The sequence below is a fragment of the Primulina tabacum genome, chromosome 13 (assembly GCF_025594145.1).
Source record: "Primulina tabacum isolate GXHZ01 chromosome 13, ASM2559414v2, whole genome shotgun sequence".
Classification (NCBI taxonomy): Eukaryota; Viridiplantae; Streptophyta; class Magnoliopsida; order Lamiales; family Gesneriaceae; genus Primulina; species Primulina tabacum.
This window is the reverse complement of record NC_134562.1, coordinates 32,653,018-32,679,124: the sequence shown is the minus strand read 5'-3', so window position 1 is coordinate 32,679,124 and position 26,107 is coordinate 32,653,018. Positions and strand designations below refer to the sequence as shown.

Genomic DNA, 26,107 nt, shown 5'->3' with positions numbered 1-26,107 from the left:
AAATTTGGAAGTGCGCACTCAATGTTCGATTGATCTTGCATTTATTTTTAGTATAGATCTTTTATAAGACGGTCTCACGAATATTTATTCGTAAAACAGGTCATCATGGCTCATATTTACAATAAAAAATAATTTTTAGCATAAAGATTAATATTTTTCATGGATGACTCAAGTAGAATATCGATCTCACAAAATTGATCCATCAAATCGTCTTACAAAATTTTTTGTGTTGTTTTTATTAGTTTCATTTCTCCGCACCTCATTCCCTTCTCATTGTGGTAATTATGGACATTTCAAATAAATAGCTAAACAGATCAATATTTTGTTGCCAAGGTACTATTGTAAGTACTGATTGGTAGGTATTGATGATCAAATATAAGGTATGATCTGTGAAAAATTAGACGCTCCTCACATTGACAGTGAGTATCAAAGTGTGGAATTGTCGAAATAGGAGTTTTGGTCGCACCCAAAATTAAGGAACGATTCATTAAAATCATACGACGAAATAAGTACAAAAATGTGGACTTGTCGAAATGGGAGTTTTATTTTCTTGAAAGTGGTGGTTATACCAATGCAACTGAACCATGTCAATCATCAATGACGAAATAAGTACAAAAATTAATATATTTGATATCAGATATACAAATTATTAGTATTTATTGAAGTGTTTTGTAGTATGAGAAACATAACGCTAGAATAATATATTTTTATATTACGTGAATAATAAATGCAATGCAGCCAAAAATTCTGAATTGAGGTGAGAATTCTTGACAAGGTTAGGGAAAAATTCGTACGGTACCTGGATATTAAAAACTGAAGATATTGTAACTATGTTGGAAAATTGTATACATAATATTGATATATGTGCATATTTTGGTTTTAAGTCAAGAGATTGTTATGATTAGGATTTAAATTATTTTTAATAGTTTAATATGTTGTATAAATATTATGTAGCTATTAGAAAATAATACAATGTAATTATTTTTCGATTTTTGATATGGTATCAGAGCATATACCCACTGTTATGTGTTTGGATGCCTTAGTTAGACCATTTATTATTGTCTTCACGCTGCAGTTGTTCATTCTTGAACATGAGATATGTGTGTTGAGATGTTTCACATCAGTTGGATAGAGTTCGTAAGAGTTGCATATACAGACTTAGACAATCATCTCCCATTGAGATGCTTTTGATGTTTAGTTAGGTTGAAATCTCAATCTTAATAGTTTTTATGCACTTGTTTTTTTTGTTGTATTAGTTATATCAACTACAATCATAATAATATATTGGTACTAAAATTGGTTGAACCAAACTACACGAAAACAAGTGATACATACTTAACTTTGATGAATAATATTAGTATTACAGTTGCGTGCTGCCAATACTTACATCATTATCAAAACAATTATACTTTCAAAATATATTTGTACTACATGTGGCTGAACAAAACAGCACGAAAACATCCAATATAGAACCAGATAACACCAACCAAACAATTGTATTAGTGCATCAATGCAAACTGAAAAAGACAAAGTAAAACTACTACCAATACTACATATTTCAGTCACCGAGACAAAAATGATCATCAAAGCTATTACAACACTAAGTAAAAAGCATCAACTACTCTAATTTAGTTAAAAGAAAATAATAAGGAAAATCCAAGTGAATTGACTTTCAACATATTTAATACTTCACATTAGTCCGCTTCTTTTCAGAGCCCGCATATCAATTATGTACGCATGATTGTACAATTGAATGCGTGACTTCATCGTCATCGTACAAAGTAGCATATATTTTCTCACAAGGAACTATGTATTGCAAAAAAACTCTCTCAATCTTAATCTCTGCACACTTTGTCGACAACCCCAAAAGTTACTCCACTAAACTAGACGAATCATTTACCAATGTCAAGTTCAACTCCACATTATGCTGACAACTACCAATGATCATATCACTTGATGAATTAGTTCCCAAATATATCTAAGTTGTGCTTGTACAATATCTTCAAATTCATACATTTTAAAAGTAAAATAATATATATTTTTTAAGCAATATCATGCAATAGAGTTCAAACATGACATTTCACTGAAAAATTAGTTGTTTTCCTCATCTTATTTGTACTAACCAAAACGTGGGGTGGGAAGGGAAGAAAAATAGAGAACTAATCGAAAGCGAATCAACCATTGTACTCACATAAAATGTTGAGATAAAATTTGAAAAAGTTCGAAATTTTTGAAATTTTCAAGATCGACACACAAAATCACTACTACTGAAATCCTCAACAACTAACTTTCAAAAAATGTTGAAAAAAATTTAAACCAAAATCTATCAAAAGGATTTTTTTTTCGTTTTTACATCATAACAAATCCGTCAGAGAAAAACCAAAAGTTACAAAAACTACGCTCAAACGAGATTAAATATGCCAAACGAAGCTGAAATATGTACATAATTGAACTTAAATAACCAAAAAAAAAAAAAACTATGACAAGAATGGCTTCGCAGTCAACCCACACCGTCGGTAACAATTTCGATGTTCATAGAGATTGGCGATCCAAGAATTTTTCACGTTCTTCTCATTCACTTGTTCGACATTGTAATCGATTTGAAGAGAAATGCAAACTGTTCGGTTTATTTCGTGTGATAGCACAGATAACACATAATATAAGGGTTAAAGTATAAACAATATATATTTCAATTTAAAATGTATTTTTCATTATCAAAATATTATTATTATTTTTTCATATATTTTATTTTTTATTTAGAGATATTATTTATATTTTTTTATTTTATAGGGTACACATATATGGAATAATCAAGCGATAATTAAATGTGAATTCTTTTCAATTTATTTTTTAAAATTTAAATTTAAATTTAATGTTCCTTGATAAATATAAACAACATTTAAGTATCAGCATTGATTTTATAATTATATTTAATTTCGATTAATTGTATGTTATTTTATATATTTGATTTTTACTACTCTACATCATACTAAATAAAATATAATATTTTAATATAATACTAAGTTTTAAACTTTTAAAAAAAAATGTCGTGAATTTTTGGTAGATTAATTGTCCTTAAATTGTTATTATTATTACGCATCTTAATAGAACTTTAATATATGTATTTTAATATAAATTTTTTTAGTATGTCCAAAAAATAATTAAATTTTAAATTTAAATTTATTCATCTAATAAAAGACAAAAAATTTGAATTTTAAATTATTTTATTTATTGCTTAAAATTCTGATAAACAAAATATTATATATTTTTTAAATACTTTGTTCTATTCTTTTTATTAATAATATTTTTACTTAAACAAGATAAATAAGTCAATTTAACGATATTATCATCATTTGACCGCTATCAACCCTCAAATGACATAAATGTTTTGATATAATAAATTTAAATATATTCACTATATTGCATCAATAATTTTAAATAATTATTCAACAATTAATATTTACTAATTTTAATCATAAATTCCATAAAATAAAATTTTTTGAACAGTACGGGTGAAATAATAGTAATAGTAACACAAAATATTACACCGGTTAAAGTGTAATAGGGAGCTAAACTAAAAAAGGTCTTCGGGGGTGGCAAAAGTATTCCCCGGTTGCCGGCAGAAGCTATATGAAGTGGAAGATTACTTCTTCATTCACTACCTTTTTCGAATCCTAAAAATCAGAAGCTGATGGGACTGGAATTTAGACATCGACACTATCGAGCTGAAGCGCAGGCCTACTCGCTCCCTCGAACGCGTGTTGAATTTCATCCCCTATCATCATCCTCCACTTCGCAGATTCGGGTTCGTAGTTCTTCATTTTTTGACGAATCTTGTTTTTCACTATTTATTTCAAGGGATATGATGAATACTGTCCAGAATGCGATTAATACTATGTTTTGTGTCCGGAGGATAGAATATGTCGCTGTGTTAGAAGTTCGTAGAGACTGATTATCTGTCCGAGGCGGATGGAATGGATCGCAGGATTTTGGAACGGTGGGAACTAGTGAGCAAAGATAATCGAATTTGTTCTTATTGGTTTATCGATTATTATAGGATTGGAGTCGGGGTAGGTCCGGATTTGGTAGAACAATATATATAAATGTGATTCAAAATTTTCTCAAACAGCTATCAATATAAGGAGTACATGTTTAATGCTGTATTGTTATGATGGATTCTTTCATGTCAATCATGCCCTTTGCTATTAGTTGAGTTTTGTACGTTGGTGGAGTGTACAGGAGGCAGAATCAAACGGCGGAAAGGATGATTTCATTGATCCACTCAGGGCTTCCGATGAAAAAATAGAAGTTTCTGCCAAAGATGTGCATCGTGAATATACTAATCCCGAGGAAACACTTACCAGTGACATCTCTGCTCAGTTGAGAGTAAAGGAATGGAATTATTTTAAAAAAAGTTTGATGCAGAAATTTCCTCTTTCAAAAACAATTCCAATATCCATGGTAGGTATCTCTCTTAAATCTATCATGCTTATCACGGCTCCTTTTTATCATTTTTTGTGACATTTTGAAAAATTTAAGCAGCAGCTATCAAATGACTTTTTGGGTTTATTTATTCTACAAAAATATATAGGTTCAACTCTTAGGACTTGAGCATACTTTGGAGTGGCAGTCATTAATCCATTGCTTAATGTTGATCCTAACAGGTGACGAGTTTGCATGCCAAGAGTAACCCAGGTTCGACTCATTTTCAGTCCTTTTTATATTTGTTGTTGCATTATAAGAGAGTTTGTGAATGAGATGACACCTAAAGATTTACATTTTGTAGAATTGTACGATCACCAAAGGATTGTCGAAGATTCAAATGGTGTCAGTCAGCAGGAGTATGTCTCTCGATTGCACGCACTCAAAAATGAAATCAAACAGGCTTGGTGTGCAGATGATCGAATAAAATCTTTAAGATTGTCAATTAAGGTGACTTGTTGATTTTAGTCTCAATCTTCTCCAGGCTTTAGCCTTGAATTATTGACTTAAGTATAATTTTTTCCTCACTATTGTGGGAGTCAAAACTTTTATAGACAATGCCACTGATTTGTCATTTGATTTCTCGGCACAAACTCTAGATAAAAACTATGCTTATCCACTATTGTAGTAGATCTCGACGGGAAGCATCTAGAAGTTTTGACAATAGCAGAAGTTTGCAAACCTTTCGAGGATCGTAAAAAGTGTAGCTCAAATTTATTATCGGGTGCATCCCACAAAATCATGTTCTGGATTAATTTTAAATTCTCATTTCAACTTTGAGACTTGATCGTCCTCATTCTATTAGGTTGTTTACTTGTTTTTACTTGCTATGATAATGATATGATTACGCCAATAATCCTATCAATCACATGTTTAATTGTTTTCTTATGCCCCATACTAATTCATAAAGTCGATCCGTATTTACCTAATTTAGACTTTAAAACTTGATGATTTATCACAAATAAAAGATGTGATAAATAATCATTTTTTAACTAATACTTTTTTCAACTGAGAAAAATTATGATACCATTTACTTCCCAAAAATTAATATATGAAAAACCCATTTGAAAAAATTATAAAACATGAATAAAAGATCAAATAATTTAAGATATTATTTAATACATTTCATTTGATGCATCGTATTTCACCGACTTATCTTTATTAATGGGTAAAAAATACTCAACTTATTAATTTCCATTTTTTAAAAAATAAATAATATTTATAATCAATAATTCTGGTAAATGAAAATATCTCACATGTGAATTAATAATTTACATTTTTCAATAAAAATCGCAATTCCAATTTTACAAACACAAACTACAAATAATAATATTTATCATAAGCAAATGACAAAATTGTAACTCGTCACTTAATCATAATATCAATCACAAAATTGATAAATCAAAATAAACATCTTTTTTCTTATCTATAATTATTCCACATCCTATAAAATTATTTAATAGTCTCAGTATAATTTATCCACAAAAAATCACATCCCACTAACTAAACGCAGCCTTAATAGTATCATTACGTCCCTTGTATTTCTAATTTCCTAATTTTTTCAGCATTTTTCTAAATTGACATAATTATTCAAATGCTTGATGGCAATAGACGGAGTATAATATTTGACTAGCTTATGTTCTACTAATGGAACTAATTGTGAAACATTTGATCTATTTGTGTGTGAGCATGGGTTTATATTTTATATATGCCCATCAGAATTTCTCCCCATCTAAATGATTTTATTTAAAATACTTGGTTGTTTGCATTAAGACAATCTTAGTTAAAGTTGAATCAAACTGGAAAAAAGTCTCGGACATGACTCTGCATTGTAAATTATTAAAATCCGTGAGTGGATAGGCAGTTAGATGATTTCAATTTGATACTCGGGCACTGATGTGTATTGGTCAACTCTGTTTTGCAACCAAATGTTGGCTCGAGATTTGTAACCTGATGAAAAATTGTAAATTTTGTGTATGAACTATGCTTCTTTGAAAGAACAGTGTTTTTTGCAGGTTGTTAGGCTTTTATCAGACACATGTGCGGTCCAATGTTATCCAAGTCTCTTCGTTCTAGTAACTGATGTTATTGATATGCTGGGTGATCTGGTGTGGAACCGCATCAAGCAGAAAGCCGAGTTTGATGAAGATGGACAGTTTGTTTGCTCTTTACCAGGTTATAGTCGCTAGGCATTTTATTTATTCATTGTTTGGCGTACTCTAATCTTCTCCTATTTATTTGCCTCTTCAACCAGGGTCTTATGCATGCTATATGTCATATAGGCTAACTAAAATTCATTCTAACAGTCTATTCGGCTTAGATCCTGCTATTACCTATAACATGTTTAGCCTGAAAGGAAATTCACCAACTTTGCGCCATTTATATTTATTTGATACTTTAACTTGTGCTGTTGAATGTGCGATAAAGCCAAACTTTCATATTTTTTTATGTAAAGGGAAGAGGACACCATATAATAGTTTGCCAAGTACTGACCAAAATGGTTTTCACACAATAATTGCTATGGACTGTAAATGGTTACTTGACAACTTTTTCATCCAAAATGATGCGAATATATATATATATATATATCACACACACACACACACACACACACAAGGTTACAGTGAATTATGTTTGTAGATTATTAATTGGATATTATGAATTTAGGGTTTTATACAATTTGAATTTGAATTTTTGGCCCATAGACGTCGTTTTCCAGTTGATATTCATTTGGATCTGGGGCAGTTTGAATCGTTGAAACCCTGAATCTCTTTTATTGACCTTCTTGGCATGTGGCAGATAATTTTCGAGCAGCGGATGTGTACTTTGATGCCAAAGAGACTTGCAACAATTGGTTCTTCAAAATCAGCTCCGTTTGTGAGCTTGTTCCCCGCATGTGAAGTCTTAACTCTCTCATCATTTCTTTTTGTTATAATATGTCATTATTTTGATGTACATACCGTTTCTTTCTTTCTTATTTGTTTTTATAATTGTTACTTGCATACTATTTTTTGTGTACGAAAATTTCTAGCAACTCCAATGCTGTATAAGGTTGTGAAACTTATGAATGCTCATGGTAGTGTGGATATATTATACAAAGGTTGGATTGAGTTTGTAGCGGGGCCCTATTTTTTCCACACATTAGAGCTTTTTCCCAACAATGTATGAATGATGGTCTTATTAACATTTTTTTTTCTGCAAAGTTGTGATAGAATGTGTACTAGTTGTATGAAAAGGTACTGGATGAAATAGTCTATGGAGGCTGTAAAAACCGTTTTCACTTATTATTTTCTAGTTGAACTTTGTGATGGCTGTTTGGTGCCAACTCTTGATTTTGGCTCATATTTTTATTGTGAACTCGTGTAGCGCCTCAAAATATATACTTAAGAATTTCCACTATCTTCATGATTGATGGCATTTTCATTAGTTTGATTTTATTTTAATCATGGACCTCTTTGTTCTTACATATCTATCACTAGATTCTACATCTTTCGTGGAATCTTGGAGTAGTAATTTAGAATTGAAAGTATAGAAAATTGCTAAAGCCCTGTTTTAAATGATTGTTCTTGTGTCCTTGTATTCTCTTCAGTTTGTACTTTGTAGCACTCTACTGTTAAGATTGACAGATCAGTCTGGGAGTTTTTGTGATTAAATTTTGATTAATATCTCCTTGTGTCTATGCATTAGATTCTTCATTTATATGCATACCTGATAAATGTGTTTTAATTCCCTTTAACCAGTTATTTGGAGCTTGCGATATTACCTTGCTGGCGCTTCCTTCTTGACAGTTCTGAGGAAATCCTTCAACGCTTGGTTGCAATGACTCGGGGCATTGCTGATCCATTGGTATCAGCCTACTGCCGCTTGTACTTGGTTCAATGTGCACAAAAACTACCCAAACATGACAGAAGTAACAATTCTTGGTCTCTATGCATAGTGTACCGACTCTACTGTTTCCATATGCTTGTCTTTAGTCTTATAGTGTTATACTATTCCGAGTAGCTACCCAATATTTCTCTATTTGATGGTGATTTTGAAGCAAGCCGATTAAGCCAAAATCTGGGAAATTCCTTGTGCTTTTAGGGAAAAATTAACTGTTGTGGCTTAACATCTTTTTGTAGGTAGTTAAGGCTACCGCGTGGATTGAATCATTTCATCGAAAACCCTGGTCGTATCTTGTACTTCATTTGTTTTGTTTGTAAAATTCATGCTCTGCTACAACCCAACTTCCTTGTGTATCGCTCTTCATATCTGTAACATTGTTTCAAGTAGTATATTTTACTTTTAAACTCTTCATTTCTAATAAGCAATGGATACTGGATCTTGTGGCAGGATATTTGATCATGTGTATAAATGATCTACAAGTGATATTAATGCGCCTCATGTCAGCAAGAGAAGCCATAGATGACAATATTTCCGGAAGCAGTACATATCCTTTTGCTCTGATTGAACCGACTATCGAGTATATTATTCGATACTTATTGAAGGACCTAAAACAGGTTAGTCATATTTGTTGTTCTCATTTTGCTTTATTTTTGGTCCCTTTTCAACAGTAGGTTTAACATGTTGCTTGGTTAAGGCTTTTTCCTTTTCTTTTTTTCACAAGCAATTGTTTCTTGCAAAGATTAGGATACATAATGGTGATAAATTTTGGATCATTTTATTATGGCATGAGTCATGACTTTGTAAAGGAATATACATCGTATTAGTCTTTGACCAATCCTCTCATTTTTTGGGATATGTTTTGAGGCTTTATCTAAGATAGACTGAGCAGTGATTTAAAGTGGCTCTATGAGATTGAAACATGTAGATTGCCATTCTTTTATTTTCGAAAAATCCGGTTCATCCAATGTTTCTCTAAAAAGAAACTCCAATAATTAGAAATTTTGATTCGCAAGACTCAAAGTTTGCACAAACCATTTTGGAGAAGATATCCGAAAACTGTTGAGAAGTATCTTCTGTCTTTGAACTGTGGGATAGCCTGCATATGCTTGTTGTGTTGGTATGTTTGCTCGTTATTTCACTTCCTACATTTTGGCTTCTCACCTTGTGACTGGAACTTTGGGCTTCATACTATGGCCTAATGGCGCACCAGCCAAACAGTTATCTGTGTACTTGTTCAAGTGTGATTTTCCCTGCTCGTATCATGTGGTTGTCTGTCTTGTTTCCAATTATGAAGCTAGTACTGGCGTTTATCTTTGTGCTACAGTTAAGTCATTCTTATGAATTCACATACATATGAAACTCTTTTCTCCACAGTTGATGCCTCTAGGTTGAGTTTGCTGTGATAAGTGCCCCCTTGAAATGGTTGCCATCATATGTGATATCTCATGGAATAGTTTCTGTTCATTATACTGTTGCAGCGATGCTTTGATTGATTTAAAAGAAATATTTCATCTCAGGTGGAAGTTGGCAATATGCTTGTGGCAATTGGAATGGCGATAAATCCACCAATGTCATTTGAGAATTGCACGTGCATCTCAATCATCCTCCATCATATACTGAAGGAACTTCCAATTGGATTTACTTGTATTAATGCACTGGAGATACTTCATCTCATATCATGTACCAATGATAGCTCTTATAATCAGGTGAGCATCTTAATATGAGCATGCAGCAGCAGCAGTCTTGGTTCTGTTTCTTTGCGCTTTCAAAACTTTTGATCCTTTCAGATTAATTCGTGATTATGCAGTGTTTAAATTTCAAATTACTTGGATTTAGGCTTTGTGAAAGGATACCTGAAGTGAACAAGGTTCATTTGGTAGTGGATAAAGTTATCCAGGTATAGATTTTTTTTTTCCATTTCCTTCCGAGAATTCTCATTGTATAATGGATTAATATATTTATCTAATCATATGATTTTAATATTTCTGTATAATGGCTTTGCCTCAGTTTGGGCATTTTACTTGCCACTACTAGTTTCTGTCTCTTAAATCTGTCAAGATGTAGATGCTTATGATTCTGCCCCTAGAATTCCACGTCCAGTCATTTTATTGGCTAAACTCCTCACATTTCAATTACACAATTTTCTTCTCCTTTTGTATTTATTTGTTATCATAAGTAGTACCACATTTATTCTCTGATTAGATGCTGCAACATATGTTATTCGATCTTACAGTTGTAATACAGTTAAATTTACATGATCTCTCTCCACTCCAAGCCATGTGACACACACAATCAGACATTGACTCAAGTGCACTGAAAGCATGAAAAAGTGTGTCAAGTTGTCTCTATCAGTGTGTATGCCGTCACACTTGCCTTCTCTATTTTGCACACTTCAAGTATGTAAATGTTTCGTTACATCATTAATAAGCACAACTGGAATGTTCTGCTTTCTTGTTGTAAGATTTACTTCATAAAATTTTGATCTGCATCTGCAATTTCAGGTGCTTTCATGTTATGACAGCCTTGACGCGTACTTGATGGTCACAGATGCTTTTTTGGAGATTATCTTCGAGAGTCAGCAAGTAATTTTAGCTTCATAAAAATTAAAATTTACTGCTATAGGAGATCCTGAAAATTGTTCTTGAAGCAAAATCTTTTTTCAAGTATTTGTATGTCAGACTGATTTGGTTGTTGACTTTGTCCTTTGTTTAGGTAGAATTACTGAATAGCGATGATTTATTTGAATCTGCATTTTCTAACTCAAAACTTTTGTAATTTGATGGAAAATTTAGTCGTATCTAGACAAATATTTTCTATTCTCTGCAGGCAGATGTAGGGCACAGATATTATTGTTGCCAATCAAAACAAACTGGGGAAAATCTGTATTAAATGTCCACCTATTTAAAAGTATTAAGTGGTAGAGATATCCAATATTTTCGTTTTGTGGTTGCTTACATCTCCATAATGTGTGGGGATGCACTTTATGAAGCCTTGCTTGCACTGTCAGAGATGTGTGGAAGTGGGATTTAAACCACAGACTTTGTCCTGGGCTTTAGCTTTGATACTAAATTGGCTCTTAAGATCTTAAACTATGAGATGTGTGAAACATTCGATGTTTATAGTCTATGTCGACTTACACAGGAACTTGTTGTTTTCCATTACAATTTATTGTCTCTTGGAATAGTCCTTCAAAAGCTAGCTTTAGTTTCCCATGTTGTTCATAGATAAGCCAGTTATATAGTGTGTTACGGGAATGTGAATAAATCTTATTCACACAATTTATTTGGAGGGAAAAGAGAAAAGGAAGGAGTAATTCGAAAGTGATTCACCTTTTACATTTGAGTGGTATATGGTTGGAGAGAAATAAAAAGAATATTTCAAGAGGTTTCGGAGACAGCGGACGAAATCTGGGAGAATATCAAGTTCAGAGTTGCGAGTTGGACAATAACTATTAAAGGCTTTAATCATTTGTCTATTTCTGATTTGATTAGGGATTGGAAATATGTATGGGCATGAAATTAGTAGGATAGTACTTTCTAAGTTGTGATACCTATCCTCGTGCGGATTACTCATCCGCTAGTATTGTAAAACTTTATCTATTAATAAAATGTATTTTCTTATAATAAAAAAAAGAGTGGTACATGAATATTTTTTCTAGTTCGCATAGGCTTAATCATTTATACCAGATTTGAAGATTGGAAATGTATTGTCCATCAATCGTATCAAATGGACTTTTGCTATTAGCTTTCCTACCCCTATTGCATATGAAAATTTGATATAAGTAGTCGTATGTGCCAACAGCCCAGTATTACTTCTTGGTTTTGAGTGCTGACTGTGACTATGTTGCATCTCAAAGTGCCAATCTTGATCATCCCGATGGTTGATCTTTGAAATCATTCTTCTTGGAAAAACTTAAAAAATGTTCCTGCATTTGGTTTTTAATCGGGAATTTATGATTTTTATAATTTGTAATTTGGGTGACCGAAATAAGCCCAATCCACATTAATACTAATTCAATATGCAGGATACATTCCCCACACTGGTTTTGGATGGGATATTTGGACATGCTCGTGAAAAGGAGATTGGCGAAACGTCAATGGAGACCCTTCATTCAATTTTGTTGAAATTTCTTATCCATTTTGGCAACATAGAGGGCATATTATCTCTGGTGCGATTAAAAAAATGTTAAAATATACTATTAGCTGTTGTTATTGATAACTATTAAGTTACAGATGTTGAGGTTTTCTGTTAATGTATGTCACTAATTAAAGTTTTTCTTTTCTAGGCCCATTTTATTGATATTGTAGATATGATGCACGGAAGCTCAAGAAACTCCATCAATATGCACATACTTAGTATGGCAACAAGGTTCAGCTTCATCCATTAACATGACAATGGATTTTTATGTTCTAAATTAAAAGCAATCAATTTAGTGAAGCCTGAGTAAGTGACGTGCAGCTCTCCGGATTCATGACAGAACCTGGCTTATTAATTAATTTTGATTAAAGATTTTTTAATAAAAAATTTGACTGAATAAGATGTTAAGTTATTGTAAATCCACATATACTCGTACTATTTGTTCTCTCTCATTATCTTCTATTGTTCAACAGAAAAGTCGTCGAATTTCCCCTTGTAAGTATTAACCTTGTCTCAGAAAGCTGTATCAAGAATTTTGAGGCGTCGCATGTAAGGCTGACAAGAATTTCTATTGGTGATTATGGTGTTGGAAGTACCAAGCTGTCAAGAAACTTCTTTATATGCATCAGGCCTTCCCTTTTGGATAACGGAAATTTTTTTCATTAGATAACTATCGGATTCAATACATCTAGTTTAGATGCAAAAGTGAATGGTAAAAAGAAGGGCATGGGTTGGTAGTTCGTCATAAATGGGTAAGAGTAATTCAACTGAGAGTTTCTTCCCCACGAGGAAGAGGAAAAAGCTTTAAGTAATTAAATTTGTTTTATCTTCTCTTTACCAACAGTTGCCTTTTCTGAGCCTAAGCTGCACAGGACTGCATTTTATTTGATAATGATTTAAAGAAAACATCAGGTTTGAGATGATTGGTTAGGCACTAGTTCATAAAACGAAGCGTTCAACTGCACATATCATATTTTTAATTCTATCTTTTAGTATTATTGACAGGTCACCTTTTTCCCATAAAACTTTGCTTTTAGATGTTAGGGGCCTACTCTTTTTTATTTGTTTTTTTTCCAGCAGCCCCTTTTTGTGTTTTGGTAGATAAAGCATCACAGAGTTTTCTGGTATGTTTAATATTTATAAACTTGCTGAGCTTCCCCAATAACTTTTTCAGGAACAGTCGCATTCAAGATCCCACAATCATTGAGGTTCTCTTTGAAGTTGCTCAAACCTTTTATGATGGTGTGGACTTCTTAAATATGAGAATGGATGATTATCAGCATAAAGTTCACGTACTTTCTCGTTTTGTGTTCATGGTAACTTCAGTTGCAATTGCAATCCGTAATCTTGAGTTCCATTAAGTTGTCTGATGACATGTTAATGATTTTTCTTGGCACCTCTCCATGATTTTTACCATCAGATGGACTTTGAGATGGATGTTGAAAGCCATTTAAGGTTCCTTGCTCGATGTCGTGGAGCATTTGCTAGCACTACTGAACTCCAGGTTTCACATTATTTAGTTCTGATTGAATTCAATTACTAAAGCTAATCATTTATGCATGAAAACTGATTGGAGTTGGGTCATTTAGTCACTGACTAACACAATTATTGATGATTGGAAAGCAGTCATGTTATCACAACCTTCGACCATTTATAACAATTAGGTTATTGTAACTTATAATAGATAATCCCAACTCCGATGAATTGGTCTTAAATGCCTCTTAATTTGCATTTTTAGTTGGACTAAATAATTGTGATGTACACGTGAAGTGGGAAATGCTTCACTTTTTTCATAAATTTAATTGAACTACTAGAAGAATATCATGAATTTGTTTACGTGTTTTTGTAACAAACTCATGCTGTTGAGGTGGATTACATTTCTTGTATTTATGTTGACCTTTTCATGGAAGCTGGAAATTGTTTCGAACGAGTTGTGATCTACGAGGCTACCATATTCAGCGTATATGTTCGTTTTCACGTGGTTTTAGTACCCACGTTTATTTATTTACATATTGATTGAGATTACCTCCTTGTTTCTCTATTATGCTTTCTTCTGAATGTTGGTGCCTTGGGAGTGCTTTTATGTTGGTGGATATCACTCTTATGTCTGTAAGCATGTAGACTTGGTTTTTCTTCGCAAGGTTGATTATTTGAATTTGCGCTTCTTACAATGAACTTATAAATTCCACTAATATCTATGGTTTCTATATTCGGATTGCAGGAGATGATTGTTCATTCCACCAATAACTTAGCTGTTAGAGCCATGAGAGATGTTAACTGTGATCTCAAATTTGTCAAATCATGTCTAGCATTTAATGAAGTTACAATACCTTCAATTTGTTCTAACCTAAGACAGTTGAGCTTATATCTTGAAACCACAGAGGTGCAATTTCTACTATGGATTCAGTTAAATATTGTATTTATAGAAATACGTGCTTATCTCATCGTAGAAGTATATGCTTATCTCATCTGTTCTGTTTATCAGGTTGCATTATTGGGTGGTTTTGTTTCTCATTCATATGAGCTTTTAGATGCAGCGATAAATTGTTTGGAAAATGTACATTCAGTTGATGGTTAGTCGAATACTTCTTTCATGATTCCGCTGCAGTTGATAGTTGCTCTGAAAGTATTTTGCATAACCTAACACTTACATGGAAAACCATAAATTTAACAGATTTACACAGTTGTTTTCGCTTGTAATTGCCTGTCATTAGGAAATAGAGGACTCTATGGAAGCTGAATTATGTCTTTGACTTCTAACTGTTAATTTTCTAAAATATGAAAACCTTGAAACCAATGGAGGTTCGTGGGTTGAGAAAATATTTTATAAGTACCATTAGCAATATAATGTTGACGACTGCTTGATGTATGATAAGGTTCATCATGAAATTAACCTTAAATTACCATGATTAAGTTGATGTCAGCTTAGGCTCACAGCACCTACCAGAAAGGGAAATTATTGGTTCTATGTTCTCGTGTCTTTTGGTGTGTGTTTGTGGTTCTCTTCCATTCTTTGGCATCTGGGACGATAGACAAACGAACATGTTGATGTTAGCAGTTTACCCCGTTTCCTAATTGCTTGTATAATGGGCACATGATAACCAAAATTCAATATTTCTGCCGTTTCTTGTTTATCACTAACATAATTTTCAGCTTAAAAGATTGTTCATGCTACATCTCTTGCATATTCTATTACATACTCTACAGATTTCTAGAAATTGAAGTATAAATATTGGGTCGATTCTTCCTGTAGGATTGCGGGTGCACGAAGATGTAGACTGGATTGTCTCTTTAATATGCAAGTTGTGTGGCATTTTGGTGATGGTCCCAGGTTTGCTTTTTCTCCCCTTCCGTTTTTATTTATTCTAAATTATCCACAAATTAGATTGTCACTTACCTACGTCGTAGAATGACAAGATAGTCCCAGATCGATTCTGCATTTATGCTGATACCGATCTTACTGAAATGAGAAACTGCTATGGATTTTCCTCTCTCTCTCTCTCTCTCAAATTTTCTGATGATGTTTCCTTAATGAAGGGAGCCTTGAACAAGGAGTAGCCTCCATTCCTAAGCGTGCACTGTCATTCCTGGATTCCAAGTCATGGTGATGTTTTGTTTTTATTCTTTACCGAACTTGCAGGACCCATTTTTCTCTTTGGTGATGATTTGTTCCCATGTTGTAGGATATTGCCCAGAATGAAGGCCAAAGTTTTATGTGCAGTTGTTCTCTTGTCCGCAGCATTATCTCAGAATCCACTTTTGTATCACGCTGTCAGCCTAGAGGTAACGATGTGTTGTCAAAGCTATGTGATTGTGCATCAAAATTTGTGCTTCTGATGTGCTGAATACCTTTGGTTAGACTTGTTTAATTAACAATAACATCCTACTTCGAAATTGATTTGTGAAAGTAATAAATAATCTGATCTGATCTTGAGTGCATCACCCGCGTCAAACCTCCGTTACCCGAAATAGTTATGTTGACGAATCTGATAGTACCCCTTGCACAAAAATAATCTGCGTCTGTTCAGTAGTTTAGACTCATTCCTAAACGTGTATATCAAATACTTACCTCAAGTAAATGTAGTCTGTGTAAAATCAGGAAAATACGAATTCATAACTAGAGCAGCTTAACAAAATTTAGCAATCCATTGTGTTACAATGCAAATTGTGATAGAAATATTCTAAATAGAAGGAAAAAACAGAAGATTAAAAAGAAGTGAAATAAATTTTATAGGAACTTAGCATGTACAGCGGAGTACAGAAGTCCCTACAATTTTTTTGAAGTAGTAATGGATCTCTGATATAAATAGACCACCCAGAGACCTTATAAATCTCTGATATAAATAGACAAACCAGTTACCTTATAAATTTTCATTGCACACTCTAAATACATTTTACATATGTTTGCATACATTTTATTGGTTGAATTTTTTTATTTGCCATTGAAAGAAATTTTTCTATCTATACAGCGAATGAGCAACGACCAATTATTTTTTGGTGTTCCAGCCTATCCTCTAGAACTGCTGTCTTTGTCTGGTTCTTTTCTGCAGGGCATTGCACATATAGTATTCCAAGAGCCTGAGCTGGTCTTTTTTCTGTCTCCCTTTTACTGCATCTCTTACTTCCATCATTCCCTTCACTTCTGAACCAGATTTTTTTAACATAATTTAAATTCTGTCTCAGGTTGTCCGAGGAAAAACTGCACTCGGGGCTTGTAACTGTATAGCATTATCCTTCATGGTAAGTCAATAATTATGTTGATATTTCTATATTGGAATGGTACAAAAATTTGTTCTGGGGATCTGTGAGTTTTATCAAGAAAATTTGTTCTTTTCTATTCATTGAGAAAAGTGTTCCGCCCGGACTTGCCAAGTGCTTGATTTCTGTTTTAGGCAACTTTTAAATTAAAGGAACTCCAGTTCCTGATGTTTTTGTTGATACTTTAGGACGTAGCCATAATATATGATATTGGAATTAGGCAAACATTTGAGTCGAATAGTATTTGATTTGGATGTCAGCTGAACGTGATTTTTGGTTTAATCATGAATATTTATGATTTTTTTAAAAAAGTAACAATAGAGTTTCAAGCTCAAGCGTAGTTCAAAGCATATTGTGAGTTGAGTTTAAGTTTGTCCAAGTTCAAATCAATTCATTTACTCTAGCTACGACTTATGCTCAAACAGATTGGATTGAATTTTGAATTCCAGCTCTATTACTACAATTATGGACGGTATTCGGTCAGGTTTTGCTTACTCGAGATCCTAGTAAAATTTACATCAGTTACAGCTCTATTGAACCTTTAAAATCGGGCATCTTAGTTTTATGGTTCATATTTCCATTTTTTCCACCTTGCATTGAATTATAGATCTGCTTGTCTTTACTTTATTATTATTGTTTTTTTAAATGTGTTCCTGCACCCACAGAGAAGTGAAGAAACTGTAAAAGAGTGCACCACATTGGTGAAAATTGCAAGGAAGTGCTTGAGTGCAGAAGATAAGTATCTACAGTCTACGTTAAAGGTTTTAGAGTCGCGCCAATTTCTGTAACGCAAGAGTCATTTCATCGGGGTAAAATGGTTGCATGTCTGTAACTTGTCCCTTGCACTTGTGTATTTACCGTGTGACATTTTTATGTCCATTTGTAAAGCATACTTCCTTTAGCAACTTTTAAGTTTTTGCGGCCGGTACGATCGATAGAGAGATAAAGATTGAGTTACAATAGCTCGATTTTTGAAATATTGAATAGCAATAAATTAAATCGAGTTTTGTTTTCAAATCAAACGGAAGACACTCAAAATAATTTTCCATAAAAATCGATTAAACATTTTAAAAAACATTTAAAAGATATGTAAGATGAATGCGTAAAAATCTATTGATTTGAAGTATTTTATCAAATATTTAGTATGTAATATATTTTGCTATTTGAATAACACAAAATATTTCAACAATGCATTTTAAAAACAATAGGAATAATTAAATGTAATAATAAATAAACACAAATTTGTTTACGTATATTTCGAGATTAAAAACTCTTATGTTATTTTTTCTTTAACCTAGAAGACATTGATTTATACAACTCTTTATATAAACTCATTTTAATTTATGATTTATTCATTGTCTGATTGAAACTCCCAGCACTCTAACGATTATAAGCAGCAGCATCACAATCCGAATAATGTTTAACATGTCTTATATCAAGGCTACAAACACAATATTTAATATTTTTGTATGAAGAGTAACTCAACTAAAATTTGAAGCTCAAATATCATGTATATGTGTGAATGATTGTGTTTGAGGATTTAATCCATGACAATATATTTATCTCTCAAATGTATCATCACACACAATAGAAAAACTCTCACTACGCTAATATGTCAATTAAGATTTTGCTGTGTTTGCTCTCGTTCTAGCTAATATTCTTCATATAGGATGTCTTTCAAAATTTGTATTTAATATTTAATATGTTGTATTTATGACATCCAATAATGATAGAGACATTAGATATAAGAATATGATCGTTTGGAAATATTTTGTAGGAATTTTGACATTGCAACAGTCAAATTCGTATTTCTGGCCATTTTGCGAAATTGGGATGTTTTGATGGTCTGATCTGATCTGATCTACCAGCAGCTTGGTCTGATCTTGTCCGATTTGTTGGTTTGACTTGAGCTGAACCAAGTCAAACTGATCAAGCCGAGCTTTTCTTTTCTTTTAAATATAAATATTGATTCATTGATTTTTGGGTAAAATGATAAATATGAAAGTTGTAACTCTTTCTTTTAGCTTTATGTGGAGTCAAGAATCACTCAACTCCGAGTTTATATAAGAGAGATATGCTCGACAGATCAGACTATTGGCCATCTGAAACTTATTCTTCATTCAGTGCTCAACCAACAAGTTCATAGTGGTTTATCAGCTTCTTCTGATCATATGCAGACTTTGACTTGTGAAGATGATTTGTATATAATTATCTTATCTTCTTAACGCATACCGAATCATTAAGCGAACTGAGAGATATGATCAAAACATCATAAATGGTCAGACTGAGCTGATTGATGTTTTTGTTTCCGTCAGCTCGCTCTTGCGATTAATATTTTGCCTAGATAACTTCCGAACCAACTGAGCTATCATGAGATATGATTCGTGCGTAATTGGGATTCCTGATCAGTAGTTTTGGCAGCCGTTTATTTGCATCATAGAGCTATGATATATTATCATCACACTTTTAACTAGTCAGAAATTAAGTTGTGCTGAAACTATATTTCAGCCACTTTTCACTTCAAAATTGAAAACAACCAACTGAACACTTAATTAAATATGTTGACAACACGATAACAAATTTTGATATCATCAAAATAAAGACTGTTAACATTCCGTAACCCAAACAGTAACCGTTTAAAATTCAATAAAAAAAAAATCGATTTATTTCGTAAGTTTGGTTGGTTATTAATTTTAAAAATACTATGAAGCTTATTTTAAAGTGAACCAATTATTTTATTCCTTACGTATTAAGAAGAATGTTTCATGAAAGTTATAAACTAAAGCATGTCTTTCGGTCCGAAATCTTTTACCGTGTTTGATTATCTTTCGTGCCACCTATGTATTTAGATTGTGACTTGAAGTAACCCAGAGAGTCTTGCTACCTGCGGGATTATAGCTAACAAATTGTTGTATAAGTGGCTTATAGTTATCCCTCAACTTTTCTCACCTGATTTAGAATAAAATTCACCACTATGAATCTAATAGAGAGGAACAATGAATAACAAGAATTTTGAACTTTTAGACAATCGACTGTGGGATAAATTTCGAGTTAAAACTCTCGTACTCACGATCCAATTGTGCGTTCCATCTTCGCTATTTTGCTGTAAGTTAGGAAAATAATTAGATTTGTAAAGCAAATTTTTTTCCAAGTTTCTTATTTGGCAAGATTTGTTTGTTGGTTTTAATTTATATATGTTGTAAGCTGCAGGTGTTTGATGAGAAACCTAACAAGAAATTAGGTCGACTTACTTTGGTGGTTGATCTGAAACTTGACCTTAAATATTTGGTAAGGTATTGATTAATTATGGTCGAAAAGGGCTGTCAGAAGACTAGAATAATTGAAACTGCTTGTCCTTCACTTCAAGTCATGAACCTAATTGTCTGAAATCATACAATGCACTTTTACCCTTCTTTTATATGCACACTATAGTACACATATGGTGTGTGTGTGTATATATATATAGGGTAGGTTTCTTGTGAGACGGTCTCACGAATCTTATCTGTGAAACATGTCAACCCTACTGATATTCACAATAAAAATAATACTCTTAGCATAAAAATTAATATTTTGTCATGGATGACTCAAATAAGATATCAGTTTCACAAAATACGACTCGTGAGACCGTCTCACACAAGTTTTTCCCATATATATATATGTAGAGTTATGCTAAATGTACAATGAGGTTTAAACAGAATGTTGGTTACATATAACTTTTGAGATTACAAAAATATCTTTATCTTATTATTTTAATTTTTTTAATGATTTATTTTTACCACGAACAACTACAAAAGAACCTGTGTCTCATGTATATAATCGCAAGTATATATATATATATATATATATAGACACACAAACACTTTAACCTTGTTGGTTACGCCACTCAATTTTGGGGATTACAGATTGAAAAGATGAATCATTTCATTAGTATCACCGCCTACCATTAAGGGACCAAGGATTTAACTGTCAACTAACGCCTTCTATGGAGTTGGGGCGGTTGCATATTTTAAGCTGACAGAATCTACTTTCCAAGAAGGGGTTGAGTTGTTGCAACATCTTGCTTTGCTTTATGTTATTCTTTCCAACGCTTTCGTTTAAACTTTCACGCCAAACTTTTGATGTTGCATTTTAAATGTTTTTTACAACCATGCTAGGAATGGATCAACTCGTTTTCGTTGCATTATGTGAGCTTCTTCACTCCTAATCATTATTATAATACAATTTGATTAGAGTTAATTAATTATAACGGAAAACACGTAAAATTTTCCTTACAATAAATCCGAAAATTGCTGATTATAATATTAAAATTAAAAATAATATATAATAAAGTCCAAGGGACGATATATTGAGATAAACTACTCAACCTCAACTCAGATGTGACTCCCTCCAGAAGTACCATATCTGCTCTTCTGATAACATGGAGTACCTATCGTTATCAACGCACAAAGACAACAACAGCTTCCGTTGGGAGGAGAGCAAATGCTCCGCATGGAATAACCATAATAAATACAAGATGTATCTACACAGTGACATATGATATGTAATGCATGCATATCATGGATACATCAGGTCAAATAGTCATCATTGATCGTGTATCATAATCAATCGAATCGCTATCAAATCAATGTTCGAGCAGACACACTGCCCTTAATCAAGTATAAGGGAATATCCGTATGATAATATCGACAACGCCCCATCAAATCTCAAATATCAACCAATCAATCATAGGAGCCACGATGACTATGTTTTTATTGAGCCATATAATGCCAAATATAGTTTCGTACTCAAAACTCCATAATCAATCTCAAAATCCAATGATTCAATTAACTTATCCGTTCTGATTTAGTTGCTAAATCTATTTGCCATGCACCTTTGTTTGTAACTGTTTTAGTTGGAACATCATTTTAATGTTTGAATTCTTGTCTTTATCACATCACATGGAGTGAGATATAATCTATAATAAATAAGGCATATTTAATTGGGTATTTTAATAATAAATGTGGCCAAATCTCTTTTTTCAAAGTAAAAAGGATTGGCCGATGCATCTACTTTGCCACCACAACTGCCATCCCAACCCCCTCAATGCGAAAGATTCTCATTATTACGGCGATTTCTTCTTCCTTAATATATATCATTATGAAATCGTGACCCATACAATCATTCGCATACGCACTCCTACTTAAATACCAATATCAACACTGAAAATTTGACAAAAAAAAAAAATAATAATGATGAATTTTTTTTAATTTTTTTTTTAATTTTTGGTTTGGTAGTGAACAAAATAAAGAAATTTCTTGTACATATACTTTTTTACAATATAAAGATTAAATTTTTTTTAAAAAATGATTAGTTTTTCTTGAAATCAACTCCTTCCCTTAAAGGGGGAAAACACATTAAATCTTGGATTATGCTCATGAGTAAGACTTTGTTGAGTTTATGCTACAAGTTACAACAGGAGTAACAATCCTCTTATGTTTTAATACCACGTGTTCAATCGATTATACGACGATCTTCACATATATTTATTTTGAATTTAAGTGATCAATTAAATATGTTTTATTAAAATATAAGATAGCATTACTCCATGTGTTGTTCATGTACTTATGACCACTATGAAATTAATTTTATGCACATTCAGATATGCAGATTAATGTCATCGAAATGCTTTTATATCTCCGATTGTGAGCCGTCGTCGCAAAGGCTTTAGCGAGCACTCTACCAACAGAGAGAAGTCAAAATTCCTAATCGAGGTCCATGTTAAATATGAGTTGAAGCAAGATGTGGAATGAGGAGTGACGTCACAATCTTATAAATTTAATTATGTATTATTTTTAGTTTTTTTTATTTAAATTTAAAAGTGGATGACCGTCTATGGCCCATATCCGCCGCGCTTTTGGCCTTCGTTCGAATTTCCAAGATTTTGTATTCCTCACGGCACTCTTTTTGAGTATTTTCATATTAATTTCGTGCAAAATTAATAAAAATTGACTTGGTGTCTTTGGTCATCGTAACCTCGATCAACCTGAAAATTCCCCGAAAACTCGAAATTACAAAGAAAGATATATTACTTTCTCTATCATTTTTATTAATTGGAGAAACAGTTTGAATGTTTTTAAGTATTTTAAAAAGTAAATCTCTTGTAAGACGGTCTCACGAATCTTTATCTGTGAGACGTGTCAATCCTACTGATATTCACAATAAAAAGTAATACTCTTAGCATGAAAAGTAATACTTTTTCATGAATAACTCCAATAAGAGATCTGTCTCACAAAATACGACCCGTGAGACTGTGTCACACAAGTTTTTGTCATGTTTAAAATCATTCTGCTTTTTATTCGGTACACGAACATCGATTTGTTTGGTTCTTGAATTTCTCGGTGTCCTTCAAATTTAATCGGAGGAGAATAACATATATTATTTTATTTTATATGTAGATGAGACTTTATAATTAAAATTAGTGAATAAGATTAAAATTGTGAGGTAAATTTTACTTATTATGTTATTATTTTTTATTTTTTTTTAAAAATCAATAAAATACAGCTCCGTATTGTGGCAGTGTGTCTCCATGTGGACCGCATTTCATTGTTGCCAACCTAAGCCAACGCGCCAGACGGCCTATTCTCTTCTATTACAATTCCTTGCGCCACGTGTCACTATATTTTACCTTCTATATATAATAATAGAGTATTTTTTTCGAAAATAAATATCTTTCCGTGAGTTAGATTGAATCTCAAAAAATTATTCTATGAGACGGTTTTCATAAGAGTTTTGTGATAATAATAAACTCATCATGTGTCTGGTTTGATAGAGAAGGTGAATGATCATGTGTTTTATTCTTTCTACCAACACTTTCTCCGACAAACATATTATATAAAAAACTTGTCCAATATAATTTACAACCCAACATGAACTCAGATAACATCGGCATATTCCTTGGTCATGAAAATAATAATAATAATAATAATAATAATAATAATAAAGAAATTAGAAGAAACTGAAACGAAAAGTGTATGGCCGTCGTCCTCGTATCGTGGAGGAATACTCCATCAAGATTCTCACCGAAAACTCTCATAAATAAATTAAATGCATTTTATTTTATTAGTATCACTTTTACTTTAAAAGTCGAACCATTTCTCAAATATTATCGTGTTTTAAGCATCAATATTTTGTGGGATTAATTTTAGAGCTACAAAAAATTTAATTTTGTTTTGAAATTTTAATTTAATTAATAATTAATTAAAATAATCAAATGTTTTGTTTTTCCTTCAAATACACACATGTTTTCTTGGTTTTGAATTCACGAGTGCGTATATATATGGTTCGACCCCAAGCATCAATTCAAAACCAAGAAAACAAAAAAAGCTTCACACTTCACCAATTCTCTCTCTCTCTTTCCCCCTCTTGTGTGGATTATGGACTGGACAAGGGGCCCTCCGATCGGTAAAGGGTCCTCTGCGGCGGTGTATCTTGCCACCTCCGTTGCCGGAGAGCTGTTCGCGGTTAAGTCCGCCGATCTATCTTCTTCTATGTTGTTACAGAAAGAGCACTCTTTGATTTCTCAGCTTTCCTCTCCTTATGTAGTCAAATGCTTCGGTTCTGGTACCACTTTCGAGAACCATAAACCTGTTTACAATATTTTCTTGGAGTATGTCTCTGGCGGCACGATCTCGGAGCAGATTGCTAGGCAGGGTGGTTCGTTGGACGGACGATTGATTCAATTCTACGCGCATCAGATTCTTCTGGGATTGAGTTATCTTCACCTGAATGGAATCGTGCATCGTGACATCAAGGGGCAAAACATATTGATTGGCGAAGATGGCGGGTTGAAGATAGCTGATTTCGGGTGTGCACACCGTGTGGAATCAAGCAACTTTTCGAAAGAAATGTTCGCCGGAACTCCGGCTTACATGGCCCCGGAAGTTGCTCGCGGTGAAGAGCAAAGCTTTCCTGCTGATATATGGTCTTTGGGTTGTACAGTGATTGAGATGGCCACAGGGTCTAATCCTTGGCCGGAGATGAAGGATCCTGTATCGGCCCTCTACAGAATCGCAAATTCAGGCGATGTCCCGGAAATTCCGGCCTTGTTTTCGGACAACGGAAAGGATTTCTTGAGCAAGTGCTTGACAAGGGATCGGAATGAGCGGTGGACGGCGGCTGAGCTTTTGCAGCACGATTTTCTGGGTGAAAGTTGTGGAGAAATCAGGGAGGAGTTCACCAGGAAATCTCCTACCAGTGTCATGGATCAGGGCTTCTGGGATTCGCTGGAAGAATCTGATTCTTCAAGAAATGCAACGAACATTTCTTCTACTTTGGTATCTCCCGCGAACAGGATCAAGGATCTGTTTACAGACGTGCCTTTTTCATCAAATCTTAAATTTCCAGATTGGGCGCCGGCCGAGGATGACGATTGGGTGACGGTGAGATATTCTGCAGAGATCGAAGAATGTCTGGAATCAGTGAACCAAGATTCCGAACAAGACTCCATTGCTTCGGAATCCGACACGTCTTCGGATGTTCGCGATGAAGATTTTCAGACCTCAATTGCCGTTGAGGATTCATTGTTCGATTGTTTTAACGTTGTAAATAGCATTCTTGATGGTGTCGATACAGTTCCAGTCATTTGCAGTGATGATACTGAGAAAAATGTTTCAGCCATTTTTGAGAGAATTTCAATGGAATCCTTTTTATCAACTTTTACCTTTTTCTTCTATCTTTATCGTTTTAATACAAAAAGTTAATCAATTTATAAACTTTACGTGACCAACAAAAGGGAAAATTTATCCAAAAATTCGAATTTTGTAAATGAAGAATATACATAATGTAACACATCTCTCCATTTTGGATT

At 33.1% G+C, this 26,107-nt stretch overlaps 2 protein-coding genes across 3 annotated transcripts; both read left to right on the top strand.

The window, feature by feature from the left end:
- The first annotated feature begins 3,545 nt into the window (after nucleotides 1-3,545).
- On the top strand, nucleotides 3,546-18,261 carry LOC142522176 (uncharacterized). 2 transcript variants are annotated; one of them, XM_075625333.1, is made up of 23 exons: nucleotides 3,546-3,805; nucleotides 4,240-4,461; nucleotides 4,665-4,695; nucleotides 4,787-4,932; nucleotides 6,498-6,657; nucleotides 7,282-7,378; nucleotides 8,223-8,392; nucleotides 8,815-8,981; nucleotides 9,885-10,073; nucleotides 10,175-10,264; nucleotides 10,869-10,949; nucleotides 12,392-12,535; nucleotides 12,653-12,735; nucleotides 13,679-13,820; nucleotides 13,925-14,008; nucleotides 14,726-14,887; nucleotides 14,990-15,077; nucleotides 15,758-15,835; nucleotides 16,042-16,108; nucleotides 16,188-16,287; nucleotides 16,974-17,090; nucleotides 17,188-17,244; nucleotides 17,928-18,261. In XM_075625333.1, the coding sequence occupies exons 1-23, from the start codon at nucleotides 3,692-3,694 to the stop codon at nucleotides 18,048-18,050; spliced, it is 2,712 nt and encodes a 903-aa protein (XP_075481448.1). In that variant the 5' UTR covers nucleotides 3,546-3,691; the 3' UTR covers nucleotides 18,051-18,261. The 2 variants fall into 2 exon arrangements, with proteins under 2 accessions (XP_075481448.1, XP_075481449.1); XM_075625334.1 differs by lacking the exons at nucleotides 16,042-16,108; nucleotides 16,188-16,287; nucleotides 16,974-17,090; nucleotides 17,188-17,244; nucleotides 17,928-18,261 and adding an exon at nucleotides 15,913-16,025.
- Nucleotides 18,262-24,614: 6,353 nt separating this feature from the next.
- Nucleotides 24,615-26,000, top strand: LOC142522024 (mitogen-activated protein kinase kinase kinase 18). Its single transcript, XM_075625200.1, has one exon. The coding sequence runs from the start codon at nucleotides 24,675-24,677 to the stop codon at nucleotides 25,998-26,000; it is 1,326 nt and encodes a 441-aa protein (XP_075481315.1). The 5' UTR covers nucleotides 24,615-24,674.
- Nucleotides 26,001-26,107: the final 107 nt, after the last annotated feature.